Source organism: Lissotriton helveticus, chromosome 3_2, assembly GCF_964261635.1.
Source record: "Lissotriton helveticus chromosome 3_2, aLisHel1.1, whole genome shotgun sequence".
NCBI classification, from domain to species: Eukaryota; Metazoa; Chordata; class Amphibia; order Caudata; family Salamandridae; genus Lissotriton; species Lissotriton helveticus.
Window position 1 is genome coordinate 137699199 of NC_136062.1, and position 23585 is coordinate 137722783.

Genomic DNA, 23585 nt, shown 5'->3' on the forward strand with positions numbered 1-23585 from the left:
CTAGGGTTTTTCAATGAATTTAATATGTTTTTTAAATGCTAATTCCTAACTATAACTGGTGTGAAAACCTATGTTTTTTTCAGTGAATAAATATATATATATATATCTATAGACTGCCACCCCCGGGGCTTCAACATTATGTATGCGGGGCGGGGCTCATGGCCCCCCGCAGACCCAGGGACCACCACCCCCCGGGGCTTCTTTTTTTTAAAAAATGACAAAAATACCTGTGTGGGGGGGCTCGAGGCCCCCCACACACCCTGGGGACCGCCACCTCCCCAGGGCACTAAATCTTTTAATTCCGGGGTCCGTGACGGACCCCCCAGCCCCAGGAACCACCATCCCTCGCGGCCCCCCTCCTGTAGCCTTGTGGTGGCCCTGGGGACTGCCACCCCCAGGGACGGCTCCTGCAGTGTCCCAGGGTGGACACTGTAGTTTGCTATGGTATGGTAGCAAAATGCTTTGGTTTTTGGAAGAGAGAGCAGGAAACCTGCTCTCTCTTCCAAAAACCAAAGACGATTGCTTTTCTACATGGGGAGCAGTATGTTAGTTGCTCCCCATGTAGAAAAGCAATGCCGGCTCCTGCAGGACACGGGTAGCCGGCAGGGACCGTGGGGGGATGGGGACCCCCCCTCGGTCCCCAACAGAGTGGGCCAGACCCGGGGGATGGGGTCCCTGGGGCTATAAGTGGCCTGAGAGGGGGGCCATGTGGCCCTCCTCCAAAAAAAAAAAAAATGGCTGGCCCCAGGAGATGGGGTCCCCGGGGCCAAAAGTGGCCAAAGAAGGGGGGCAAAGCAGCCCCCCTCCTAATACATTTTTTTTTTTTAAAGGCCATATCCCGGGGCAGACTGGCCTTGGGAGTGGGGCCACGCACCCCCCTTCCCGGTTTCTTTTTTTATAATAAAAAATTGGGGGCAGGCCCTGGGGGATGGGGTCCCCAGGGCCCAAAAAATTGAATAAGTAGGGGGGCTACACAGCCCCCCTTCTTAGAAGAAAAAAAAAAGGCCGGCATCGCGCCGTAGGCCACACCCCCTCATTGCACCACTCTGCAAACGCGCCCCCTGGCACGTTTGCAGAGGGAGAAAGAATTCCCCTTGAATACTGAGGGTCCCTGGGGGCCAACTAGCCCACCAGGAATCTCCAGTATGCGCCAGGCCACGCCCCTTTTTACACCTCTCTGCAACGCAGCCATGTGGCGCTTACTGGAGGTACCTGGTGGGCTAGTTGGACCCCAGGGACCCCCAGGATTCAAAGGAACTTAATTCCCCAACTTAAAACGTGCCACAGGGCGTGTTTGCACAGTGGTGAAGGGAGGGGGAGTTCACATGTGTGCAAACACGCGCTGTGGTGCGGTTTAAGTTGGGGAATTAATTCCTTGTCAATACTGAGGGTCCCTGGGGGCCAACTAGCCCACCAGGTACCTCTAGTAAACGCCACGGAGCTGAGTTGCAGAGTGTTGTAAAAAGGGGCGTGGCCTCTGAACACCTCTATGCAACGCAGCCTCCTGGAGCATACTGGAGGGACCTGGTGGGCTAGTTGGCTCCCAGGGACCCATCAATCAGGAGTTTGTTAAAGCGCGACTACTCACCCGTGAGGGTCTCAAGGCGCTAGGGGTGGGGGGGGTTGGGGGGGTGCAGGTTCCATTCCATCAAGGAGGGGGTCTGTCGAAGAGCCAGGTTTTGAGGTTTCTTGCGAAGATGGGGAGCGATGTTGTCTGTCTGAGGTGGAGCGGAAGGGCGTTCCATGCTTTGGCCGCGAGGAAGGAGAAGGAGCGGCCTCCCGATCTGGTCTTTCTGGTGCGGGGGACCACAGCGTAGGAAAGCTGGGCTGATCGTAGGGTCCTTTGGGGTGCGTGGAATTTGAGTCGGCTGTTCAGGTATGCTGGTCCGGTGCCGTGGAGGGCCTTGTGTGCGTGGGTGAGCATCTTAAAGGTGATTCTCGCCTCGACGGGGAGCCAGTGGAGTGTGCGCAGGTGCTGGGAGATGTGGCAGTGTTTTGGCAGGTTGAGGACCAGTCTTGCGGCGGCGTTCTGGATGTTCTGTAGCTTGCGGATGAGGTTTTTGTTTATTCCGGCGTAGAGTGCGTTGCCGTAGTCGAGTCTGCTGGTGACCAGGGCGTGAGTGACTGTCTTTCGGTGTTCGAGGGGGATCCATTTGAAGGTCTTACGAAGGAGGCGGAGGGTGTGGAAGCAGGAAGATGAGACAGAGTTGATCTGGCGGTCCATTTTGAGCTCGGAGTCCAGGATGATTCACAGGTTGCGTGCGTGGTCTGTGGGGGTTGGCGGGTTTCCGAGGGCGGTGGGCCACCAGGTGTCACTCCAGGCGTCGGGGTTTGGGCCCATGATGAGTACTTCTGTTTTGTTGGTGTTTAGTTGTAGGCAGCTGTTTTTCATCCATTTGGCGACGGCTTCCATGCCTTCTCGAAAGTTGCGTCTGGCGGTGTTGGGCTCGTTGGATAGGGAGAGGATGAGCTGGGTGTCGTCTGCATATGACACGATGTTGAGTCCGTAGGTTCTGACGATGGGGGCAAGTGGAGCCATGTAGACGTTGAAGAGCGTCGGGCTGAGGGAGGAGCCCTGGGGGACTCCGCAGGTGATAGGTGTGGGGTCCGAGAGGAAAGGGGGGAGTCTGACCCGCTGCGTGCTGCTGGAGAGGAAGGAGCAGATCCAGTCGAGGGCCTTGTCCTGGATTCCTGCATCGTAGAGTCTGCGTATTAGGGTGCGGTGGGAGACTGTGTCGAACGCCGCTGATAGGTCGAGGAGGATGAGGGCTACTGTTTCTCCTTTGTCCAGTAAGGTGCGGATGTCGTCTGTTGCGGCGAGGAGGGCGGTTTCCGTACTGTGGTTTTTTCTGAAGCCGGATTGGGAGGAGTCGAGGATGTTGTGTTCTTCAATGAATGTGGCGAGTTGGCTGTTGATGGCTTTCTCGATGACTTTCGCTGGGAACGGGAGCAGGGAGATGGGTCTGTAGTTTTTGAGGTCGGTGGGGTCCGCTGAGGGTTTCTTTAGGAGGGGGTTGACCTCGGCGTGTTTCCAGTCGTCGGGGAATGAGGCGGTCGCCAGGGAGCGGTTGATGGTTTGGCGGAGCATGGGTGCGATGGTGTTGGCGGCTCTGTTGAAGATGTGGTGGGGGCAGGGGTCCGTGGGGGCCCCTGAGTGGATTGACTTCATTGTCTTCAGTGTGTCTTCGGTGGTGAGTGCTGTCCAGTCAACAATCGCTGGTTTCCGGGTGTCGGGGGTGGTTGGTGAGGGTTCAGTGTGTTGGTTGTCTTCGTCGAAGTTGTCGTAGATGCTCTTGATTTTGTGGTGGAAAAAGATGCTGAGTTTGTCGCAGAGGTCTTGTGAGGGAGGGATGTCGGTAGACTCGCTGGTGGGTTGGGCGAACTCCTTGATGATGCTGAAGAGTTCTTTGCTGTTGTGTGCGTGGGTGGAGATTCTGTCTTCAATCGCTTTTTTCCTCGTTTCTCTGATGAGTTGATGGTGGGCGTTGGTGGCGGCTCTGAAATTGTTGTGGGCTTCTGTGGATTTGGTGTTTCTCCAGGCCTTTTCGAGGCCGCGGCATGTGAGCCTGGACTCTCGAAGTTCGGTGGTAAACCATCTGGCTTTCTTGGCACGGGTATTGTTGTTTTTCTTGAGGGGGGCTATGGTGTTGGTGCTGTCCGAGATCCATCTATGCAGGGTTCGGGCTGCGGTGTTGGGGTCGTCGTTTTCCGCGATGGTTGGGGTGGAGTTGTTGAGTGAGGAGGTGAGCTGGTCATCGGTGATTTTGGTCCAGTTTCTTTGTGGAAGCAGGTGCTGGTGTCTGTGGATGGTGGGTGTTCTGAAGGTGAAGTGGACGCAACGATGGTCGGTCCATGGGAGTTCGGTGGTGTGGCTGAAGGTGATGGAGTTTCCTGTAGTGAAGAGGGGGTCGAGGGTGTGTCCTGCTGAGTGCGTGGGCTCGGTCACGATCTGGCGGAGTCCAATGTTGTGGAGGTTGTCCAGGAGGGATGTGGTGTTGGGGTCCAGTTGATTGTCGAGGTGGAAGTTGAGGTCTCCCAGCAGGGTGTAGTTGGTGGATGCGATGGCCTGAAGGGAGATAATGTCCGTAATGGAGTTGGCGAAGGGTCCGCGGGGTCCAGGAGGTCGGTAGATGAGGGTTCCTCGGAGGGCGGCGGTGGGGCTGGCCAGTATCTTGAAGTGAAGGTGTTCCATCAGTTCTGTGGACTCGTCAGAGGATTGAGGAGGAATTAATTCTGTAACTTAAAACGCGCCACAGGGTGTGCTTGCAGACATATCACCATAGGCCACGCCTCCTTCCTTCACTACTGTGCAAACGCGCCCTGTGGCACGTTTTAAGTTGGGGAATTAATTCCCTTTCAATACTGAGTGTCCCTGAGGGCCAAATAGGCCAACAGGTTTCTCCAGTATGCGTCAGGAGCTGCGTTGCAGACAGGTGTTCAGAGGGCACTCTCCTTTTTACACCTCGCTGCAATGCAGCTCTGTGGCGCTTACTGGAGGTACCTATTGTGCTAGTTTGACCCTAGGGACCCTTAGGATTAAAGAGGACTTAATCTCTCAATTTAGAACGGTGACAGGGCGTGTTTACACAGTGGTGAAGGGAGGGGAGGGGCCTGACGTGATGTGTGCAAACACGCCCTGTGCCGCGCTTTAAGTTGGGGAAAAAATTCCACTTCAAACCTAAGGGACCATAAGGGCCAAGTAGCCCACCAGGTGCTTCCAGGAAGCGCCACTTCGCTGCGTTGCAGAGAGGTGGTGCAGGACGTGCCCCTTTTTACATCATTCTGCTACGCAGCTCTGTGGTGCTTACTGGATGTACTACGAATTCCGATTCACTCACCAGTTATCAGGAGAGACCTCAGTGCAGCATCTTTGAGCCCAGTACTGATCCTGAAAAGTAATTCTAACCATACTTACCAGTAACTTGAATTTCCTTCCATAGGCTAACATTGACTGGTTTCACTTGGAAATTCTTCTAAGTGTGCAGTTGTGTAAATTTAAAATATTCACCTAAAATCATCCGAACAACCAATTCCGATTTACTCACCTGCTATCAGGATATAACCCAATGCTGCATCTTTTAGCCCAGCACTGAGCCTGAAAAGTAATTCTAACCGTACTTACCAGTAACTTGTATTTCCTTCCATAGGAATCTATTGTCTGGTTTTCACCAGAAAAGTTTCGAAGTGTCTATTTTCACAAACTACAAATATTCCTAAAAAATGGCCTGTATGACTTAAACACATTCTTTCAACTGTTTACACGAGATGCAGCAGTGCTGGATCCAGGATCCACCACTGAGTAAGAAAAAGTAACAATAACACTACTAACCTGCTAAGTGAATTTCCTTCCATAGGGTAACATTGACTGGTTTCACTTGGAAATTCTTCTAAGTGTGGAGTTTTGGAACTTTGAAATATTCACCTAAAATCAGCCAAACAACAAATTACGATTTACTCAGCTGTTATCAGGAGAGACCTCAGTGCTGCATCTTTCAGCCCACTACTGATCCTGAAAAGTAATACTAACCATACTTACAGTAACTTGAATTTCTTCTATAGGCTAACATAGAAGAATTTCCAAGTGAAACCAGTCAAAGTGTGGAGTTTTGGAACTTTAAAATATTTCTCTAAAATCAGCCGAACTACGAATTCTGATTTACTCACCTGTTATCAGGAGAGACCTCAGTGGTGCATCTTTCAGCCCAGTACAGATCCTGAAAAGTAATTTTAACCATACCAGTAACTTGAATTTACTTCCATAGGATATCATTGCCTGCTATATAAATTTAAAAAAATATAAAATAAAAAAACAAATATTACAATTTCAATCTTTTTTAAAAACAATTGTTTTTCAATTTATATTAAAAATATGTAATGTAATTTTAAAAATAAAATATCTAAACATAAATAGTTTAAAACAATGTAGTAAATCAGTATAAAAAAATCTAACAATTAATACATTTAAAAATGATCATTTACAAAACCTTTAAAATTCACTGAAAAAACCATAGGTTTCAGCCACATTATAGTTAGGAATTAGCATTTGAAAAACCTTAGAAATTCACTGAAAAAACTATAGGTTTCACACATGTTATAGTTAGCTGGACATTTCACTCATACCAAGCCATAAAAATTCCCCCGTTATAGTTAGTTCAGCTAACTGTAACTCGCGCGCCTGCAATGCACTGCTGATGACGTCACATATTACATCACTCATGACATGGTCAGTGGTATCACTCAGGACATCACTGATCGAGCCCTACCACACAGGTATTATTAAAAAAATAATAGCCCGGGGTGGTGGTCCTGGGGCAGCGGGGGGGTTGTGTGCCCCCACTAAATTATGATTCAAAGCCTCGGGGTGGCAGTCCCCAGGGCATGGGGGGACTTGGATTCCCCTCACACATAAAAAACAAATCACCGGGGGTGGTGGTCCCCGGGGCTGCGCGGTGCCATGAGCCCCCCGCAAATATTTATGGAAAACCCCGGGGTGGTGGCCCCCGGGGCTGCGGAGGCATTACATTTTCGCATGCCCCTGTGACTTGGCCCACCCGGGGGCTAAATAATAACGAAGCGCGGAAGCCAGCGTTTCGTTGTATAAAAAATGTTTTCGCCCGGATTTGCGCACCCAGCGAGAATTCGGCCGATATTTCTTTTTTTTTTAAAATGCTTTTTTTGGGCCCTGGGGTTCCTTGTGGGGCCTCCAGAGCAGGCCAAGGGGGTCAGGGTGTTTCTACCCTGCCCCCTTTTCTTGTTTTGTAAGTTTCTTTTTCTCTTTTCTTGTGCCTCGGTTCTACCCAGGCATAAGATGGCTGCCAACACTTCCTGGTTTGAAGTGTTGTCAGCCAATTAGAATGCAGCTCGTGATCGGCAGGGTGCCCGGATCCACCGCAACTCTATATACCGAAACTTATATTTTTTGATTTTCTCTGCAACTACTGAACGGGTTTACACCATTAAAAAAAAGAGTGCTTTCTGAACCAAACACTATTGTTGTGTAGGAATCTAGGACCCTAGTGTAATTTGCCAGATTCATGCCCATATATGGGTATAAATTATACGATCCTTATATGGGCATAGAAATCATTACCATATTTAGACTGAGCCTATGCAGCCCAAATACGGCATGGCTACTTCCACTAAGTTCCGAGAATCAACAACGATTTCTTAGAAAAACCCGCCTTCAGCAGCTAGGGACTTCCCCTCACCTGAATACTAATTTATCTAGGAAATCATGGAGTTTTCAAAGAACTGAGTCTTTGAGTGACGTTATTATTGCCAATCATACGTCAAACTCGGCACCTTCAACTTATAAATATGCCTACATTTGCCCAGACAGACACACAGTGGTTTGGAGCAGATCGATTAACTACTTGCCCGACGCCCTGCAGCAGCAAGTGCCGAAGAAAGCCGACCCTCCAACTGACGCATTGAGAGACGCAGTCTTTTCTCCTGCCGAGAAATCCAGCTCCAGTGTTTCCAGGCTACCCTTGCCAGTTGCTGGGAAATCGAGTCCTTAGAGAGAGATACAAGACCTCCTTCATTCTAAAACCAAGGTACGGAGCTGATTAGACCCTTAAGAGAATTCCTGGAATAGATTCTTGGCAAAGAATACTAAACTTAGGCTACACCTCACTTACTTCTTCCCTTGTACTAGACTTAGATTAGGTAGACTGGGATAGACGTATTTTAGAAGCACCAGTTGAGTACTTTTAGTCATTATTTTATCACTGTATGTATTTTATGGCTTAGAAACCATATCATGCTTTTACAGTACTACTTTATAATACTTATCGTATTATATGCCTTGTACTTTATAACCAGTGTTAGAATTGTAGCAGTACACGTCTTATGCTCGAGAAAGAAGACTGTTCAATAAATACTTTTTATTGAAACCGCCTGTCTCTCTATTTTCTCAGCACCTCTGGTGAAACGAAGCATGCACGATTGACTGAGTAAAATAGTTATCTATTGTTTCCGCGACTCTAGAGATTGATTTCTTATTCTTGGGAAACAAAGTTGTCATGTTTATGCGGTTGTCAGAAACTAATCCCTTTTTGTCAATTCGAGAAAGTTTCTAGTGACAACTGAGCTAGCTGGCACTCACAATTAAGTCTAATAAATTCGGTAGAGACCTAGTCGACCTCAGTCCTACGTCTAAACTACAGGATATATTATTCCAATGCGCAGAGCCTATTGGGAATATAGGAACTACACTACACTATCTTTTTGCCAAATTTGTTGTATTTCCATTTAGCAGTTTGTTTCCTATGGGAAATAGATTTTCCACCTCTTTTTCTTGAATTTCTCAGGAACTACTGAACGGATATACACCATTTAACAAAAAGAGTTCTCTCTAAACCAAGGGCTACCTTTTTGCCAAATTTGGTGTAATTCCGTTCTGCAGTTCGGGCTGTAGCCGTGTCTAAAGTTTCCTATGGGAATTAACATGGAGAAAACATGTTTTGGGACCCCCTTTTTTCTCAGCCCCTGCTTGCAGAATCACCCCAAAACTTTTAAGATAGGATCTGACGGAAGCGCCCCACTAGTTTTGAAAATTACGCGAAGATTCGTGGACCGGTGCTAAAGTTATTGGGAAAAGAAAAAACTTTTTGAATAGAAACAAGGTCTTTACTATAACTACCTACTGCCGACCGTCACTGTAGGTAATGTATATATTTTATATGGATTATATAGCCCCACCGTTTTTATCTCTTACCCAGTGTGCCACCCTCAAATCCACATCTTTAGACATCACTGGTAATAACTTATTACAGTTGAGTTGTGACATCACAGTGTATAGTGACCGAGACAGAATACACTGTTAAAGGTAGGGCATTGGGCAGAATAACAGCTATTCTACATTACAGGAAGGAAGGAATCATTCAACATTTTACCACACATTATGAACTACAGCTATTTTTGGATGTGACCTACATTAAAATAAATATGTTTTGAAACTAATTATGAGCTGTATAATGCTTTATAATTTTGCTCTACAAAAATAAAATGTATTCAGCATATTTACTACCCAGCTCGTTCATTCAAAGGAAAAAGAGACCAGTGATAAAGCTATTTTAGGGGCTAATAATGGTGTGTGCTATTAGGAATCATTGTGCACATGCATCAATGTAAGGCATTCTAATTCCTTAATAGTGATTTTAAAAGAATCTCTTTTAAAGACCCACAATTCCCTATGCTTGTAGGAATCGCTAAATAAATTGCGATTCCTAAACATTCCCTATTAGCGAATCACAAATTGCGATTCACTAATATGGAATGCCTTCCCATTTATTCACATGGGCCTAGAGGCCCATAGGAATGAATGGGAAATCACTCGCAATTTGTGATTACCAAAAAGGTAATCTCAAATTGCGCATGCAATTCAATGGTGAAAGGGGGCCAAAAGGCCACACTGATTCCACCCCAAAACTATCATGTGTGCACATGTGGCACACACACAGGTACTTAGAAAATGCAATTTCTAGCATTTTTCTAAGGAATTGCAGATTAACTCCAACTTGAAGTTGGTGTTAATTTGCAATTCCTTAATGCTAAGTCGCAATCTTAGATTGCTTCTTGCATTGCATTTAACCCCTTCGCCGCTAGGCCATTCCCCTCCCCCCCTGTGCTAAGCCTTTCTTTGGAGTAGTTCGCGCTTAGGCTCCCTGTAACTTTTTCTTCCATCATCATGGGGATTCTAAAGGTACCCAGGGTTTGTAGATTTCCCGGAAGGGGACTCAGAAACTAGCCAAAGTACAGCTAAATTCTTTTTTGGGGGAGAAAAATGGGAAAATAGTGCTGCAAATGAAATTGTCTGTTTTTTTCCCCTGCAAATAGTATTAACAAAGGGTTTGTGGGGCTGGAATCACAAACTTCCCAGCTTTCAGGCACTGACATATTTTTGTCAGAAAACTTACATTTTCTATACAGTTTTGGCATTTTACGGGGACATAGCCTATTTTTGCTATTTTTTGTGCTTTTAACCTTCTACCAGTTAATGGTCGAAATGGATATGAAAGCAATAATGGATCCTGGAAAAATTCTGAATTCAGCAAGGGGTCATTTGTATACATCCTTCATGGTTTCTTTATAGAAACTAACAGTTGAAAATAGGAAAAATTTAAAATGAGTTGAAAAAAACAGCCATTTGTGCCAACGTTTTCACCTGTCACTCCTTCTAGTTAAGACAGATATTTGAAAGCAATATCCAATTACAACAGCTGGACGGTTGTGGGGATATATAGGACTTGTAGGTTCACCAGGAACCCGACAAACCCAGAGCCAATAACTGAGCAGCGCCTTGCAGTGGTTTTTTATTATGTTTCGGTATATAGCAATTAATTTGGAAACATATATACAATGAAAAATTGGGATGAAAGACTACTTTGTATTTCTGAAATTGGAACAAAATATAGAGTTTAGAAACAGTAGCTAATTTGCACATTTCCAAAATTGTGAGTACCCATACTAGCATGAGAATGATAGGACATTTTTCAAAGGGACTTCTTTTTTGCACATTGTCTTTCATTTGGAAGGCAGAAATGCATTGAAAGTCAACAGGTAATAGCAGTTGCTCTACAGTTCTGTATTACCCTAAGTGTCCCGATAAAAATGGTACCTCACTTGTGTGGGAAGGCCTAGTGCCCACGACAAGAAACGGCTCAAAATGCAGCGTGGACACACTTCATTTTTACACTGAAAACTGCTCCTTTTTTTGCCAAGTGCCTAGCTGTAGATTTTGAACCCTAGCTCTGCTGGCATCTAGGGAAACCTAGCAAACCTATACACTTTTGAAAACCAGACACCCAGGGGAAACCAGGATGAGGTGACTTGTCTGGCTCTCACCAGGTTCTGTTACCCAGAATCCCTTGCAAACCTCAAACGTTGTAAAGAAAAACACATTTTCCTCACATTTCTGTGGGCCTATAAAAAAAAGAATCTCTGGTGTCTAGGGTGCTTTCTGCCCCCACCAGGGGGCAGATTGGGGACTCCTGCACCCATTTGCCCCTAAGGGGGGGCAGAGAGCCTGGAATTTTGTGGGGTTAGGGATGGGGGCATTGGAATGCCCATCTTGGGCAGCCCCACCCCTGAATTAATTGAGGTGCAGAACGTTTTTTGTTATCTTTGGGGAGGCATGGTGGGGGCATTTGCATGCCCATTCTGGACAGCCCCCACCCCGGGCCTATAAAAAAAGAATCCCTGACTGATGTCTAGGGTGCTTTCTGCCCCCCCCCCCCCGGGGGGCAGATTGAGGGCTACTACCCCCCTGGGGGGCAGAAAGACTGTAATTGTGTAAAGGGGGTGGGGGCATTACATAGTAAAATAAATCCCTGGTTTCTGTGGGCTTTCTGGCCCCCGAGGGGGGGAGCAGCTTGGGGGCTGCTGCCCGCAGAAAGACTGAATTCACCCAAATAATTATGGGAGGAGCAAATGCCTTGGCCCAAGGGGCCGCTCCCCCCTCCCTGGTGCCTAGTGGGTGGATCCCTGTATCAGGGATAGCCATCCTTGGGTAATCCCCAAGCAGGGCTAGACCTGGGAGGGGTACCATTGGAAAGGGGAGATTCTCCCCTTTCCAATGATACCTCTCCCGTCTTTCTACGTGCTTGGGGGCCCGAGATAGCCCCTGAGCACGTACAAAATGAAACGGAAATGAGCCTCAAGGCTCACTTCAGTTCCGGTTTCACTGAAATTACGTCAGCGCGACATGCGTGCTGATTGTCATTTTAAGGAAACCATCTACACAGCCTCTGGAGCTGGGGAAGCTCTTTCCCAGCTCCCGAGGCTGTTGGGGTGGAAAGAAATCTCTATGGCGCCCGCACCAGAGGGATTTCTAGTGCCATGTGATCGGATGGCCAGGGGCCGTCCTATGCACATAAGCACTGGTGTGTCGGACAGCTGGGGATTAAGGAATCGCAAATTGTGATTTCCTAAATGCCTTTGCGATTCCCTAAATGCATTAGTAAAAAAGGTAATTGCAAATTTTGCAATGACCTATTTTGAGATTGGTTTTGGGCTTGTTGCATCCCAAATGGCTAATTACCGATAATTAGCTTGATGCATGTGCCCCAAAATGTTCTCTGCCATACGTTAAAAGGATATTGCTAATCTCCTCGGAGTTCAGTGACAGATTATGGAAAGGTGTCTCTGGCCTCTTTCTTGTATATAGTCACAAGATTTCATGGTTTCTTGCAGTAGCCTTATTCCCTCTATCAGCACAGAAGATTGCCAGAACCTTTAATAATGAAGGTAATTTAAAAACCGACCAATAGGAATATTGGTATTTACTTGTTAATTAGTGCTTTTTTGCCAGTTATTTGTTATCAATAGTAGTTGACCACCTGTTTGTATTATTTCTTCCTAAATCCGTAGGTGATGAGATTGCTGTTCTTCTGGGGAAGAGGGGGATTCTGGTGCACGTATGCTGTAGTACTCTTGAGTATATGTTTAATGACTGGAGCGGGCAGGGCGAGGGATCTGTTCTTCGTTATAAGTTTGCCTCCGTTGTTTTCTTTTGTAGACATTTCTTCCTTACATCTACAGAATGCGCGAACTAGCCAACTTCCATTCAGAGGTGCTATGATACCACCTGTATATGACCTATGTAACCTAAGGAAAGGTTAAAATGCCGCTTAGATAACTGCATGTTAAAAAGGTAACACTGATCAGTTGTTGTACTTGGTTAATTATGATAATGAGTATTGGGCAAACGGCAAAAGTTTTGTAAAATCAAAATTATTTGAAAAAAATTGTAGTGGATTAAAATCAGTTCACAAAAGATATAAGGTTTTGTGAGACTACATTAGCGTAAAATGTTCTCTTTTTCACTTTGTGTAATTCTTGCTAATCGCATACATCTATATTTGTAGGCTAACAATTACGGATTGCAACTCGTTCTTCAGGCATCCGCTGTTGCTGAGAGAAACAAGCAGGTAAGCACAGGAAACAACACAATACAAAACTAATACTCTTCTTCCAAAAATCAAATTTCACATTTTACCCCGTTCTTGCATATTTGGTTTGAATTTTGCTACACCATCAGTCAGAACATTTTTATTGGTTAACCCTGCATAATGTAATATTACAAAAGGTATGCACATTTTTTACCGTTTCTAGCTCACATAATAAAAAATAATAATTAGCCTTCGTGGAGTGTGCCTTTATGAAAAAAAGAAAGGGTGCTTTAACTCACCCTCCTCTTACCGATTCCCACTCTTAATAGATAGTGGAGGTCTGGCGTTTCTAAGCACCTATGTAGCTGCTTAGCACATTGTACACACAAGTGTTAGTTGATTTCATATTACCATGCTTTGCTGTTGAGATACAGGCATGGCTTACAAATAATTCACCCTTGTGTGCAGAGAAAGATTGCATGCCTAATGCCCCCCTGAAGCGCCTCTAAAGAAAATAGGATACACATGAAAGGCACACACATGTCCAAAGTCATGTGTGATCTACTAAGGCACTTTGAAAAATTCAGTTTTGTGCATTATTCATACTTTGCACTTGGTTACCATCAACTTGAAGGTGATGGTAATAGCGTTTCTTAAAGGCAGAGTTCGCATTTAGGAAAGGCTTCTTACATGTGCATTAGGGATTTGGTAATTGCGATTCCCTATTTGTATTCCAAATGAATGTAATCGATAAAAATTGGGATTACCTAAATTGCGATTGCCAAAGCCTTTCATACATAAGGAAAGGCCTTTTTCCATTCGCAAATGGCAGAATTTTGCAATCCTCACCATTTGCTAATGCAAATAGTTTCATACATCTGGCTCATAGTGCTGTATGTTAAAGTTCAGAATTCCAGGATTTTGAGATTCGCAAAACAATTAACAAAATCAGCACTTTTATAAAAAATGTGCAATTTCTACAAAAATGCCCGTTAAATTTGAGCAAAACAGGTTAACTCATTCGCTCTTGGCTCCGCACTGCCTTTGAGCCAGTAAAAGGAGGGTGAGTAACAGGCTAGCAGACTGCAGAGGTATTAACTTCCTCTGTCGTCTGCCTTCGAAATGCACACAGGCCCCTCCTGTGCAATTAGGCTTCGATCCATTCCCTGCTGACTCTGCTGGCGCTTGGACTGCACTCATGTCCCCACATTCTTTTCTGTATTTTGTCACTCCTCTCCCTTGACCCTTCCCTCCTTCGCCCTCTGTCACCTGTTCATCCCTAACCTCCCACTGGCTCCTTTTTTTTCTATGCTGCATTTTTTAATACAGCACATATTAGGCCCAAGTGCATTAAGCCACAGCTGTAACCGGATCCAATTTATTTGTATCAGAAAGTTCAGTATTAATGGCACTACATGTATGTTGCTGTATGAATTACTTACTTTCTCGCCCTACTTGCAAGCATTGCTCTTTTGATCAAAACTTTTATAACACATTTAATTTATTTTCCGTTCTATACAGTTGTTGTTATACAGGTATATATACATACACGTCCAAGTTTGATTATTTAACATTAGTCATTGGTTGTCAGTCCCTATTAAAATAATGTTTATACAATAGTGCAGGGTTATACCTTTCCACATTACATTTGTGACCTATTCGCTGATATCCATGTTCATTTCTGGAATACAGCTATCTTGGTGCAACTTCACTCTATGGTACATTAATCCATTCCGTTTTTAATATCAAACATTACAATAAACATAACTCCCTCCATCCTGTGCACTCAGACGAATTATGAGTCAATTGTTAAAACAACTTATTTGTGTGTCCTCCCTTTATCTGGTTATTTTACAACCATCACTTAGGTAGATTTGACTGCTTTACTGGTGTTTCACAACCTCTGGTGTTGTGCAACCTGCCCAATACATCTCTATTCCTCGCACTGGATTTTTCCAATACTTTAAACTATAGGTATTTCATTTGCTATAAGCTCTTCTAACATCACATTCCACTCCATTGAAATAATGTCATTTTCACAGACCTCTCTTTTCCACTCTTTGTAACTCTATGCTTTCTGCTGTGCCCCATCTAACCATCTCATTAAACCAGTCTGACGCTGCTGGTGCTGTCCTCGCCTTCCATCTCATGCTTATTGTTCGCTTTGCTAGTATCAGTGCCAAATTAACAAATCTATGTGTGGGTTTTCCCCTTTTTGGGCTAAGGACTAAGTCCTAGTATCTATAGTTCTAGCGAAATCTCCTAACGTTCTGGAGCCACTGTATTTAGCATGGTAGTTATTGTTGATCAATAGGGTCTCAGTCTGGGAAAGGTCCATATCATATGTAATAATCCTGCTGCGGTTTTCTGACATCTTGGACATGCGTCAGTTGTGTCTGGGAACATCTTACCTAATCTGTGCGGGGTCAAGTATGCACGTTGTAATATCATCAGCTGGATAACTTTAAATTTCGGATTGTGTGATACTTTCCTCGGGTGTTAAAGTATTATACCCCATTCCTTATCAGTTAACTCCCTTCCTATATCTGTATTCCATTTATCTCTGAGTGCTTGCAGTGGGATTGCGTGTGTGCTCTGATTCCATGTTCCAACCATTTAGGCAAATGGGATCCGTTCCCCATTAAATATTGCATACGCACTAATTTGTGTGTGTGGGGTTCTGCTCCTTATGTTGTCCACGTAGATAGTGTGTATCTCGCTATGTTGGCATATAAAAGAAACTGGGTGTCCTTTCTCCCTTACAAAGGTGTCATGATTCATTAGCACACCATCTGCAAACAGCATCCCTATTGAGTCCACTCCCACCTACAACAATGTATGTATATGTCTTTGTGTTACTGTCTCTAGAGGCAAAGGCAGACCCAAAGGCAGACCCAGATCCAGAAGCGGTATATTTGGGGAATAGGGAGACTGGCCCTTGGTGGCCCGTCTCCAGTATTGTAACACCACTTGCAATAATGGAGGCACAGTTTTGGGTATTTTGCTATGTGGTATCAAAAGGATGTGTAGCGCACCTCTTTCCCAAGTACGTTGTGACATGTCTATCTCATATAAATTATGCCCCGCAATCAAGTATGCCAACCACTCTAGCTGTTCTGCATAGGAATATGTTCTAAAATCTGGGGCGCCCAGCCCCCCCATGTCTAGTATCTAATCTAAGCTTTGCCAATCCAATTCTCTGTCTCCCGTTTCCCAAGATCAATTCTATCAAAAGTGTATCAAGCGTTTGAAAAACCTGCATAGGTAACACTATCATCAAATTCGTGAAATAATACAGCAGCCTGGGAGCATCACCATCTTGGCTATAGTGACCCTGCCCACCACTGATAGTGGTAGGAATGTCCAGAATGTTATCTGTGTTCTAAGTGTGTTAATTGCCCGCTTAATGATGTCATCTAATATGTCCTCCTTCTCCCTGTATATATGGATTCCTAGATATTTAAACGTAACTGGCGCCAAGTACTGGAACCTATCAAACATGTCTGATGCTGATGAGTGATCATTTCCCAAGTTTCCGAAATAGAGGATAATATCATCAGCATAAGCTGATATAATATGCGATTCTGCCCCCACATTTATGCCTTGATGCCCCGCTTGAGTGCGTATTTTAGCGAGAAGTGGTTCCAATGCGAGAATAAATATTAAGGGTGATAGTGGGCACCCCTGTCTTGTTCCCCTGTTCACTACATATTGCTAAGATATATGCGTGCCTGTACTTGTTCCTGCTGCGGGGTTAGTATATAATAAAGTCACCCATTTGGTGTAATTATCTGGAATACCAAATTTCAATAGAGTGTAAAGCATGTAGCTCCACTGTAGTGAATCAAAAGCGTGTCTCAGGTCCAGCGATATACAGCCCTGCGTGTGCTTGTTCGGATGTGGTTGTGTCATCAGTTGATGTAGTTTATGGATGTTGCGGGCCCTGCTCCTGCCTGGTACAAACCCACATTGATCAGCATGTATCAATTTTGATATAGGCTGTTGAATCCGGTTAGCCAATAATTTACTTAATATCTTGTAGTCCGTGTTCAGTAATGAGAGGGGTCGGTAACCCGACAATCCTGTACTGTCCCGACCTGGTTTAAGGAGGGAAACCACCAACACCTGTAGCGTAGAATGGTATGGTGGAAAGCAGTGAATGTTGCAGGACTGTAATAGAATCCTTCTCAAACTACGGACCAGATGACATCAATCATGCTTTGGAACGCCAATTTGTTATGAAGACAAAATGGTGCAGCATGATGTTGTACCCATGTGTTAATAATGTACAAATATGCTGGTAATTTTTGCCAAAATATCAGGAGTTTAAAAAAAACATTTTTGTAGCCAATTATAACTTGTTTTACGTAATATAATAAAGGAGTCAATCTTCGGCATAGAACTTTGTATACAAAATTGTAACTGTTCAAATGAACCACTGTATGACATTTGCAGCATTTAGTTTGTAAGAAAGTCGCAGTTATGCATAAAAATAGAAAACAGTATGCAAAACAATAACCCCTCTATGAAAAAACAGTTTAAAAAAAGCATTGCTCAACAACACAACTGAACAGCACTAAGTTTACACCAAAGATGATGTTATGTTATGTTATGTTAGGTGCCATTTGTAAAGTGCACTAACGCCGAAGCTTCCTGGCGCTGCTAGACAGGGTAGGAGAAAACGGAAAACAGAGCAACCTAACATAGGGGTGGGAAGAGATGGGTCTTTAAGAGTTTTCTGAATGAGAGAAGAGAGAGGGAAGATTTGATAGACAGAGGGAGGGAGTTCCAAAGAGTGGGGGCCAAATGAGAGAAGCGGCGACCACCAAATTTCTTGGTTTTGTTTTTAGGGGTAATTAGTAAGTCATTGCGGGCAGAACGAAGATTGCGTGTGGGGCGGTAGGGTTGGATGAGGGAGTTGAGAAACCCTGGACTGGGGTAGTGAAGACATTTGAAGGTGAGACATGCCACCTTAAAGGCGACCCTTTGATTCATTGGGAACCAATGGAGGCTGTGAAGCAGGGGTTTAGCGGATTGCCATCTAGGTAATCCGTGGATCAAGCGGGCTGCCTGATTTTGTACGACCTGAAGGCGGTTAAGCAGATAGAGTGGGAGACCGTGGTAAATGGAGTTGGAGAAATCAAGACGAGAGAGTACAAGTGAGGTGACAGATTGAGTGAGTGCCGCAGGGGGGAGAAGGTGACGGACTTTACGAATCCTCCGAAGTTGGAACATGCATGATGAAATTACCGCTCCAACTTGGGCTTTGAGGGAAAGTTCAACGTCGATAATTACGCCCAGACTTTTTATTGTTTTAGCTGGGGTAGGAGGGGAACTAAGCTCCGGCGGCCAGAACTGAGGGCCCCAATGGGTGTGGCTTAGGCCGGGGAGAAGGAGCTCAGTTTTTCCTGGGTTCAGTTTTAATTGGTTCTGGTCCATCCAGAGTTGTATGTGGATCATTACTGCGTGGAACGTATTGATAGCTAGTGGGGAATTAAGTGAAAAAACGAGCTGCAAATCATCAGCATAATTGAAGATTGTGATGTCCCATTTGAGGAGGGATTGGATCAGTGGCCGGAGATACAAATTAAATAGAAGCGGAGAGAGGGAGGAGCCCTGGGGGACTCCACAGGGCGTAGGAGATTTTTTGGCCGTATAAGGGCCCAGGCGAACTGCCTGTGTTCTTCCAGTAAGGAAGGATCTGACCCATTCGAGAGCAGGGCCTCGGATGCCAGCCTGCTCGACACGGTGGAGAAGGATGTTATGGTCCACCGTGTCGAACGCGGCGGACAGATCCAGAAGGACGAGGGCTTGGGGATTCCCGACGTCAGCGTTGCTCCTGAGAGTATCAAGAACCGCCAGAATGAGCGCCTCGGTCGAGTGGGCAGGTCGGAAGCCCGCCTGGTTAGGCTTGAGGTACTGGGAAGATTCAACAAAGTTTGATAGGCAGCGGGTGACATGGGCCTCCAAGATTTTAGAGAAATAGGGAAGGAGGGAGATGGGACGATAGTTCGATGGCTCGGCAGGGTCAGCACCCGGCTTCTTAAGAAGGGGCACCAAGATGGCCTCCTTAAAAGAGGTGGGGACACTGCCACTGGTGAGTGATCTATTGAGTAAGTGTAAGATGCTATCTGGCAGATTAAGGCAGATGCTACGCAGAACAGAGGGAGGGCAGCAATCATTAGGGGAGCCCGATTTCACACGGGTGGCAAGTTCCGCTAAAGAGGTCGTGTCTAAGACAGGAAAGGTAGTGAAGGTCAAGGTGTTATTGAGGGAAGGGTCCAGAGGAGGAAGCTGGGCGAGGGGAGGGATAGATTTTTTAATTTTGATGACTTTTTCCAAAAAAAAGGAGTTCAAAGTATCACAGGTGGTCTGAGTAGGGGTCTGAGCTGGAAGAGATCTTTCATCAGTGGTTAGCTCGTTTAGAACTCTGAACACTTCCTTGGATTTATTTGTAGCTGAAGCAATCCTATTGGAGAAGTGTTCCATTTTTGCTGACCTAATAGCAGATTTATAGTTATTACGTGTGGCCAAATAGGCCTGTCTGGCTGAGTCAGAATAGTCGCGCCTCCAAGTGCGAGTTTTTAGTTTCAGAGTCTTGAGGTCGTCGGAGAACCACCTGTGAGAGTACCGATGCCTGGTACGAGGGAAAGTGACCAGGGGGGCGAACTGGTCGCTGGCCGACTCCAGCCAGGAACCTATTTCCTGTTCCAGATGATCGATGTCGCTGGAAGGGTGAGGGTCAGGACAGGTTTCGACGAGGGCGGAAAGAAAGCCCTGGGCATCATAGGTGTTCCATTTTCGTGACTGTCCCCCGGCCATTAGGGGAGTGAGAGTCTGGCCGGTGACTGTGATGGTAGTATCCACCAGGTGGTGGTCAGACCAGGTACAAGGGAGAATAACTGGTGAAGACAGGGCCAGATTACAGGACCAAATCTGGTCTAAAATATGGCCCTTAATATGGGTAGGATGAGAGACATGCTGAGTGAGGTTCAGGTTCGCAAGAGTCTCAAAGAGCTCAGTGGCGTGAGGGCCAGCATCGGGGTTGTTAAAACAATAATTTAGATCACCGAAAATGGCGAAGTCAGAGTGCACTGTTAATAACGCGGATAGTTGTTCACTCAGGATGGAGGGAAAGGAGGGCATAGAGTGGGGAGGTCGGTATAATAGGAGAAAGGTGAGGGCGCCAGTGTCGGTTTGTACACTAAAAAGTAAATTCTCAACCCCCGGTAAGACAAGGGAATTAGAGGAGATAGAGGTAAGACGTTTTGATATAATGGCTGCCACCCCTCCCCCTGGCCGGTCGTCAGGGCGGTCGGTATGGAGAATGTAGTAATCAGGGGGGAGGGCTGCCAGGATATCAGGGAGAGCCTCGGAGGTTAGCCAGGTCTCCGTAAGCAGGAGCAGGTCGGGGTTGGAATTAGACAGGAGAACAAAAATGTCCTCGGAGTGTTTCACTAACGAGCGGGTGTTTAGGTAGAGTACCCTGATTGAAGTGGAGCTCTTGCTAGGCGTACCTGGGGGTAGATGTCCATCTAATCAGAGTTGGTTATGGCGCGAGATGCCAAGGGCAATTGTACGTCGGATGGCGGTAGGGGGAGCCGTGAATGCGGGATATTGAAGATCCCTAAGGGATTGGGCTGAATAAGTGATGGGCGGAACAGAGTGCCATGCCCCATGGCTCGGTCTGGCGCCGACGGGCGCAGACGGGCTTGCCTTTGGCGCGCCTTTGGCGCGCCCGCTGCGCTCGTCCGCTGCGCGTCCGAAAGATGCACATTATTTATAGGGAGTGGAAGGGTGGCGTGGGGGGCGTGGCTTTGCAAGGGGGCGTGGCCTCGCAAGGGGGCGTGGCCACGGTCCTCGCCGAGCTGGCGGCGGGAAAAGCTTGTGGGGGCTGCGGCAGCGATAACTCGGCTGCGCAGGAAATCAAAGAAGCCAAGAAGCAAGTGCACACAGGTAAAGTGACAATAAGGTTTTTAAAAGCAAATTGTAAAACAAGTTAAAAAAGCTCTCGGCTTTCCGCCTCAAGAGCACAGTCTGTCTGGGCTGCAAGCGCTAGCAATCAGCGCTTTTGAAGGGTGGCGTGGGGGGCGTGGCTTTGCAAGGGGGCGTGGCCTCGCAAGGGGGCGTTGCCTTGGTCCTCGCCGAGCTGGCGGCGGGAAAAGCTTGTGGGGGCTGCGGCAGCGATAACTCGGCTGCGCAGGAAATCAAAGAAGCCAAGAAGCAAGTGCACACAGGTAAAGTGACAATAAGGTTTTTAAAAGCAAATTGTAAAACAAGTTAAAAAAGCTCTCGGCTTTCCGCCTCAAGAGCACAGTCTGTCTGGGCTGCAAGCGCTAGCAATCAGCGCTTTTGAAGGGTGGCGTGGCTTTGCAAGGGGGCGTGGCCTCGGTCCTCGCCGAGCTGGCGGCGGGAAAAGCTTGTAGGGGCTGCGGCAGCGATAACTCGGCTGCGCAGGAAATCAAAGAAGCCAAGAAGCAAGTGCACACAGGTAAAATGACAATAAGATTTTTAAAAGCAAATTGTAAAACAAGTTAAAAAAGCTCTCGGCTTTCCGCCTCAAGAGCACAGTCTGTCTGGGCTGCAAGCGCTAGCAATCAGCGCTTTTGAAGGGTGGCGTGGCTTTGCAAGGGGGCGTGGCCTCGCAAGGGGGCGTGGCCTCGGTCCTCGCCGAGCTGGCGGCGGGAAAAGCTTGTAGGGGCTGCGGCAGCGATAACTCGGCTGCGCAGGAAATCAAAGAAGCCAAGAAGCAAGTGCACACAGGTAAAATGACAATAAGATTTTTAAAAGCAAATTGTAAAACAAGTTAAAAAAGCTCTCGGCTTTCCGCCTCAAGAGCTCAGTCTGTCTGGGCTGCAAGCGCTAGCAATCAGCGCTTTTGAAGGGTGGCGTGGGGGGCGTGGCCTCGCAAGGGGGCGTGGCCTCGGTCCTCGCCGAGCTGGCGGCGGGAAAAGCTTGTGGCGGCTGCGGCAGCGATAACTCGGCTGCGCAGGAAATCAAAGAAGCCAAGAAGCAAGTGCACACAGGTAAAGTGACAATAAGGTTTTTAAAAGCAAATTGTAAAACAAGTTAAAAAAGCTCTCGGCTTTCCGCCTCAAGAGCACAGTCTGTCTGGGCTGCAAGCGCTAGCAATCAGCGCTTTTGAAGGGTGGCGTGGGGGGCGTGGCTTTGCAAGGGGGCGTGGCCTCGCAAGGGGGCGTGGCCTCGGTCCTCGCCGAGCTGGCGGCGGGATAAACTTGTGGGGGCTGCGGCAGCGATAACTCGGCTGCGCAGGAAATCAAAGAAGCCAAGAAGCAAGTGCACACAGGTAAAGTGACAATAAGGTTTTTAAAAGCAAATTGTAAAACAAGTTAAAAAAGCTCTCGGCTTTCCGCCTCAAGAGCACAGTCTGTCTGGGCTGCAAGCGCTAGCAATCAGCGCTTTTGAAGGGTGGTGTGGGGGCGTGGCTTTGCAAGGGGGCGTGGCCTCGCAAGGGGGCGTGGCCTCGGTCCTCGCCGAGCTGGCGGCGGGAAAAGCTTGTGGGGGCTGCGGCAGCGATAACTCGGCTGCGCAGGAAATCAAAGAAGCCAAGAAGCAAGTGCACACAGGTAAAGTGACAATAAGATTTTTAAAAGCAAATTGTAAAACAAGTTAAAAAAGCTCTCGGCTTTCCGCCTCAAGAGCACAGTCTGTCTGGGCTGCAAGCGCTAGCAATCAGCGCTTTTGAAGGGTGGCGTGGGGGGCGTGGCCTCGCAAGGGGGCGTGGCCTCGGTCCTCGCCGAGCTGGCGGCGGGAAAAGCTTTTGGGGGCTGCGGCAGCGATAACTCGGCTGCGCAGGAAATCAAAGAAGCCAAGAAGCAAGTGCACACAGGTAAAGTGACAATAAGGTTTTTAAAAGCAAATTGTAAAACAAGTTAAAAAAGCTCTCGGCTTTCCGCCTCAAGAGCACAGTCTGTCTGGGCTGCAAGCGCTAGCAATCAGCGCTTTTGAAGGGTGGCGTGGGGGGTGTGGCTTCGCAAGGGGGCGTGGCATCGCAAGGGGGCGTGGCCTCGGTCCTCGCCGAGCTGGCGGCGGGATAAGCTTGTGGGGGCTGCGGCAGCGATAACTCGGCTGCGCAGGAAATCAAAGAAGCCAAGAAGCAAATGCACACAGGTAAAGTGACAATAAGGTTTTTAAAAGCAAATTGTAAAACAAGTTAAAAAAGCTCTCGGCTTTCCGCCTCAAGAGCACAGTCTGTCTGGGCTGCAAGCGCTAGCAATCAACGCTTTTGAAAGGTGGCGTGGGGGGCGTGGCTTTGCAAGGGGGCGTGGCCTCGGTCCTCGCCGAGCTGGCGGCGGGAAAAGCTTGTGGGGGCTGCGGCAGCGATAACTCAGCTGCGCAGGAAATCAAAGAAGCCAAGAAGCAAGTGCACACAGGTAAAGTGACAATAAGGTTTTTAAAAGCAAATTGTAAAACAAGTTAAAAAAGCTCTCGGCTTTCCGCCTCAAGAGCACAGTCTGTCACACTGGCAACTGGGGCAAAACAAAACACCACCCTGGTCTCATTATGAGCGCACAATAAATTACACCACTGAGCCTATTTGATATAGTGCAGACCAAAAAATGTGTCTAATGTTTAAGCAGAAGTCCTAGATACATGCTTGAATGCCTGGATATCCATAGGGTATAATTTTACATGTAATACTTCATTGGAATAATTTACATAGTCGGTGGT

The 23585-nt window shown here is 46.9% G+C and overlaps 1 protein-coding gene across 3 annotated transcripts in view; it reads left to right on the plus strand.

Moving 5' to 3' along the window:
* LRRC49 (leucine rich repeat containing 49) overlaps positions 1 to 23585 on the plus strand; it is a 1030711-nt gene that overhangs the window by 101348 nt on the left and 905778 nt on the right. Inside the window, exons 1-2 of one of the 3 annotated variants that reach the window (XM_078684610.1) lie at positions 12590 to 12655; positions 12870 to 12932. The exons of 1 other annotated variant lie outside the window; for it this stretch is intronic. Coding sequence is in view for 1 of the 2 variants with exons in the window: in XM_078684608.1 (XP_078540734.1) it covers positions 12870 to 12932 (63 nt within the window). In the remaining variant the exon portion in view is untranslated. Of the gene's footprint in view, positions 1 to 12589; positions 12656 to 12869; positions 12933 to 23585 lie in introns of those variants that run through there. One more of the 3 variants, XM_078684608.1, reaches the window with a different exon arrangement.